The sequence below is a fragment of the Adiantum capillus-veneris genome, chromosome 20, assembly GCF_014529385.1.
Source record: "Adiantum capillus-veneris isolate H3 chromosome 20, ASM1452938v2, whole genome shotgun sequence".
In the NCBI taxonomy this organism is placed as follows: domain Eukaryota; kingdom Viridiplantae; phylum Streptophyta; class Polypodiopsida; order Polypodiales; family Pteridaceae; genus Adiantum; species Adiantum capillus-veneris.
The window spans coordinates 24,262,050-24,267,682 of NC_140950.1; the positions used below are offsets into that span (position 1 = coordinate 24,262,050).

Consider the following 5,633-nt stretch of genomic DNA (forward strand, 5'->3'; position numbering starts at 1 on the left):
ATTTGCATTGTAAGAGCTTTGTGCTAAGAGCAATTTGGACTTCTAGAAATTAACTACTACTTCAAAAGAAGGGGGATCCTCTAGACCCAATGTTATTATAGAACTGTGTCAATAAAAGCTACTGTTTTAAATTTAAAAACGCCTAAAATGTAAACTTCTTATGTAATGTAATCGCTCCTTGCATAAAAGAGAGAAATTTTGCATTCTTCACATGCTTTGTATTTAATATTTGTAGGACAATGATGGAGATGTGAGTTGAGATGCTAATAAGGATGATGAGAAACCATGAGCGTCATGCAAGCTCTCATTCTTTCTTCAAATTGTTGCATTTGCGTTTAGTACTTCCACATCACCAAATTAATTCAAGGCATTTTACGAGGGAATTGGGACAAGAAAGTTTCTTATTCTTGTGCCGAAGAATGCTTTGCCATAAAGCAATGTCCATGGTATCAACAAAGAATATCACACAAGGTTGTTTGAAGAAGAAATTCAAGATGCTCGAAAGTCTTTGATACAGCTAAATGCAGCTGTAGACGAAACCAACTACTGCCCATCTGATAGCGTATGGAACGGGTACAAGGATTTAGGCTCTATTCTCCGAGGTTCCCCTTCAGAACAACCCCTAGAAACACACAGATCAAGCGATCTCGACCTGCTCTTCCTTGGAACCTAATCAATGGAAACCTTTGCATTGAGGTGGAAAGACATTGGTTAAGAATTCAAAAAAGAATAGAAAAAATGGGAATACAAAAGCCACAACCTCGCGAATGTGGTATCACATGATCTTCACCAAAGAAAAACAAAAAGTTTATTTAACTCCACCTGACCCTAAAAAGCTCACTTCCTCTCCAATCCCTCTCAAAACACTCGCTTAAACAAGAAAAATCCATCAGCAAAAGCACAGCAAAGCAAGACAGATACATGCAACCTCATAGCAAGTGTCAAATGGCCGGAGTAAAATTCCAAGTGTCATGAGAGATCACACTCTAGACCCCTATCACACTTCCAACAAGGTATGACGTCTTGAACTTTAGATTAGGCTATGCTTTGAGAGTTTCAAAAAACCCAAAAGTCATACACCCTCCATACATTGGGGGGGGGGGGGGGGGGGGGGGGGAGAGAGAGAGAGAGAGAGAGAGTACGACAAAGACACTAGTGATATGTAATTTCCATTACTGATGTACTGGTAAATACCTCATAAAGAACATGTTCCACAAAACCCAAAACCCTCAGAGACTTGTTACACTAACAAACAACAGCAGAGGATAATTACCCGTTGAAGGACTTTCTCACACACAAAGAAAGAAAATGCGATCAAAATGATCACGCACAGTAAGATGAGACAAACTTGCTGAACGAAAAATGTTTAAATTAGAAAAACGCCAGCCCAAAAAGATGTTAAGATTGACTACACAAGGTACATGCTGGCAAAACAAGCTCGTAGAACCATCTCTCAACTGCTTAAGGCATAATGACAGTAGAAAAGACTTTCCACTCGCACCTACTATATCAGTTTCTTAACAAAAGCCCGAACTTCAGCAAAATGGAGAGTAGCTTTGAAACAGTATAGAGAGCTACCGCAAAACATTAATCATTGTCCAAGACACAAAGTGAATCAGAACATCAATTGAATCGCGTTGATGCTCCATTTAACCAGCTCATGGCCAAAATATGCTAGCGAATACTGGCCTCCACAGCATACATAGCCTATGCTACGCTAGAAGACAATTTAGTTTAACTAGTCTTTCTCGGAACACCATATCACTTCTCAGAGCACAATATCATGCATGAATCAGGCATACGCTTCGGCATTCATAAAATCCATGGTGGATTCATGCATGACCAACCCACAAATGCTGCTGTATGATGACAAGATACTAAAGTCAGCCTCCAAACTCCCAAGGAAACAGCTCCAAGTACTGGATTCACACTCTATCGACCAGCCATGTGCTCATTTTACAAACTCAATTTCGGTCGTATGGATGATATCTAGCACTGCTGCGCCCATATGTGGAACCGCTGCCATAAGAGCTTGATGGGCCATACCCACCTCCATACCCACTAGACGAGCCAAAACTGCTTCCACCATAGCCACTGCCATACGAGCTATAGCCCATTCCTCCATATGAATCTGAGTCAAATTGACTAAACATGCCTCCACCATAGCCACCATAGCCAGCCCCACTTCCATACCCCCCCATTCCACCACCTCCATAGCCACCCCCATAGCCTCCTCCACCACTGTATGGGCCATCCCCAAAGCCTCCACCCCGCATTCCATATGAGCCGCCGTAAGAACCACCAGGCCTGCCATAGCCATCATCATATGCATCATAACCCCCTGATCGATACCCACTCCCTACCCTTTCCATTGGTGGGCCGTAGCCACGATCAGGCTCATCAGCTGCTTTCTTAGGTTCAGCTTTCTTAATTTCCACCTAAGATTGGCCCGCAAGCGAAATTTCTTCAGAATCTTGCAAGGCAAGAAAGCAGGAACTATGAATAAAAATCGAATTAAGAAAATAGCAAGCAGACCTGCTTTCCACCCAGCTCAAGCGTTTGTCCTTCTGACAAAAGATTATCAACTACTTGCTCATCATCAAAGGTAATAAATCCGAAACCCCGAGATCTCCCAGTACCATGCTCTAGCATGATTTGGTTCTCGACAACTTTGCCAAACTGTGAAAAGTAGCTCTTGAATTCCCCTGCAAACAGCAGGTTACAAATTACAAAACTCCATTGCAGTAGTCACACACACAACACACCCTGAGAGGTCTTACCTTCAGTTACGGATGGAAGAAGACCACCCACAAATATCTTTTTGGTTCTTGGCCCTTTCACCATGCTTTCCCGGGGAATCGACCTCTTAATCTCTACCTGTTCCCAATGGTAACCATGCCAGGAGACCATTAAAAATCAAAGGAGACAACCTATGAAAACCCCACAGATTCCAAGCACAACTCGAACTCACCGTTCGACCATCAATGAGGTGTGTGTCTTTCATCACTTTATCGATTGCTGATGGATCTGCGTAGGTAACAAACCCAAAACCTCGGGGTTGTCTGGTCGAGCGGTTCCGCATCACCACAGAGTCAATTATCTCCCCATACTTCTTAAAATGTTTGGTAAGCTTCTCTGAAGGCACATGTACAATGGAGAAGAATCAAGAAACGGATGCCATAATCTGCCAGTAATTCATAGAAACAGAGAAGCAGAACAACAGGGCAAAGGGGTTAGTTCAGGAACCTGTTGACGTTTCCCATGAGAGTCCTCCGATGAAAATTTTCCTGTAACGCAAACGACAAAGAAGGGAGCATCAGCCGTTTTGCTTGCGAAAGGGGGGGATACAGAGGACGAAGAACTAACCCTGCACTGGTGGACTTGTCATCCCTGTCTCCTCGTGACCCTTTCTTTGCGTCTCCCCCGTTGTCCATCGCTAGGGTTTGACGTTTCGTCTTTCTGCGTAGAGAGGAAGCTCTGTTGACCAATATCCTAAGCACACCAGCTGCTGCTGCGTGCTACTTAGCTCCGCAGTAATCCCCTCAATCGCTCTACCGGTACGATCTCACAACTCGGCATTCCTGCTGTAACTTGGCAAGAAGACCGTAATTTCGAAGCTGTCGAGTCCTAGGGTTCCACTTAAAAGTACCAGTGTAATCTACCCATAAATTGAAAGAAAAGATAGTTTATCGATAAAACGTTGCCTTGTTGTGGGATGTTAAATGAAAAATGCATTTTGATGTGTGGGAGAGGATGCCAAAGCAGTGGTTGTAGTTGTCTTAGCTCGTTCGTGATTCACTTGACACCTAAGAGAGAAAAGGTTCTAGTTGTCTTAGCTCGTTCGTGATTTTCACATGACACCTAAGGGAGAAAATGTTCTAAACAATGTTTTTCATCACCGTTGCGTATTTTCTCACTTTAGAACATGCTTATTTTGGTTGCAGAATGTACATATATCAAATGCATCATGGTGGCACACTTGTTTCGCCTAGAAAGTTTGATGGGAGCAATCATTGTCCCAAAATAACAGTTGGCATGTGAGACCATGAAAGATGTGTCCAGAGATCATGACAAGTGAAAAAGTTATCTTCAGCATATAAATTGAGCTAAAGAAAAAAAAAATCACGAATTTAAGGATTTTTCCTAGGTCGTTGGGCTTTTACGCTCAAAATGTAAGAAATATAAAACAAATAGGATCTTGTAGCAAGGAGAGTAGAGAGAGATACGATGCAAAGTAAATTAGATGTAAAGTAGAATTTAAACTAGCACTATTACAAAGTGATGGCATCATTCACCCATGCGCTCTCAAGGTAGAGCTTAGATGGTGATATAGACAACTAGAGCTAGTAGGTAGGAATACAAGGGACTGGTTATACTTCAATATAGGATGATATGGTTCATGGCCTTATATAATGCTATGAGTGTGTGTAGCTGTTTAAATCTTAACTAATAAGACATTATTGAATTTTTACATTCAAAAGACAGTTGGCCAAGGAATAATGAACACATTTGTACAAAAATAACTCAGTATCAGAATTATTTAGGTACAATGATTGTAGGAAAGAGATCCTCTTTCAGTAGGATTAGTAAAAGAACTTCCCCGTTCCTTAGTGAGTATTTCATTACAGTAAGGTTGCTTGCCAAAGAAAAGAAAACCCTCCAAGGTAAGATAGAGTCCTTATCTGCATCCATCCAAACAAGACAACAATTCAGTTAGCCTTGGATGTGTTTTACAGGTATCAATGGACCATATAAGTTGTTATCCATGTCCATCTTATAAAATTTAATTACTTTAGACAAGCTAGGTTTTTTTAGTAGTCTTTTAAAAAAAAAAATGAGCGGTACATTCTACTTTTTAATGCGAGTGGTGAAGTCCATCAAGAGTCCAAACATTTCAAGATCCATAGCTCGGTAGTTATGCTTAAGCCCAAAAAATAACAACCATATACTTACCTTCAGACTTAGTAATCCCATGGTATCATTGGTATCCCTTTAGACAAAGATAGGTCATGTCCGACCTTGTCTGTATAAGATGCATAATCATTTAATTTCTATTTTTTGGCAAGAGACGGTATCAGCTGAAACGACTAGCATAGCCAGTTAGCAGGGTAGCAAGACTCCCTCTTATTAATATGGAATCCATTTTTTAATTCATAGCTTGGAAGCTATGCCAAAGCTGAAAATACCAGCCATATACTTACCTTCAAAATGCCAAGATATCCACAAGTCATTATCAACTTTTTAAAGAACGACAATGTCCGGCCCTTGACTGAGTAAAATACCTTACTTGTTTATCAACCAGAGGTACTAGATGCAGTGAGTAACACTCCAACCATTTGTTTTTATATGAAATTACAAGTGCCAAGCTATATTTAGGCCCAACAATTTATCACGCCAAGCTATCATAAATTGTTTTTAACACACAACCTCCAACCCTGCACGTCATGCAATATGTCATATTGCTTTAAAAATTGTAAATTAACGTCCTGCAATGGTTAACAACAGAGCCCCAATCAACCAGTATGCACACAACCACCAGTGCTACAGCCAGTAGCGCACAACATGCAACGCCATAAACCAACAGTAGCTACAAACCTGCAACTGCTCGAGAAAGAGCCAGTATAACACCCAGT

At 41.2% G+C, this 5,633-nt stretch overlaps 1 protein-coding gene across 1 annotated transcript; it reads right to left on the reverse strand.

Annotated features, from left to right (window-relative positions):
• Positions 1-1,348: 1,348 nt before the first annotated feature.
• On the reverse strand, positions 1,349-3,636 carry LOC147432253 (uncharacterized). Its single transcript, XM_086492209.1, has 6 exons — positions 3,367-3,636; positions 3,247-3,287; positions 2,972-3,135; positions 2,781-2,877; positions 2,536-2,705; positions 1,349-2,438 (listed from the first exon to the last, which is right to left on the reverse strand). The coding sequence occupies exons 1-6, from the start codon at positions 3,432-3,434 to the stop codon at positions 1,965-1,967; spliced, it is 1,014 nt and encodes a 337-aa protein (XP_086348335.1). The 5' UTR covers positions 3,435-3,636; the 3' UTR covers positions 1,349-1,964.
• Positions 3,637-5,633: the final 1,997 nt, after the last annotated feature.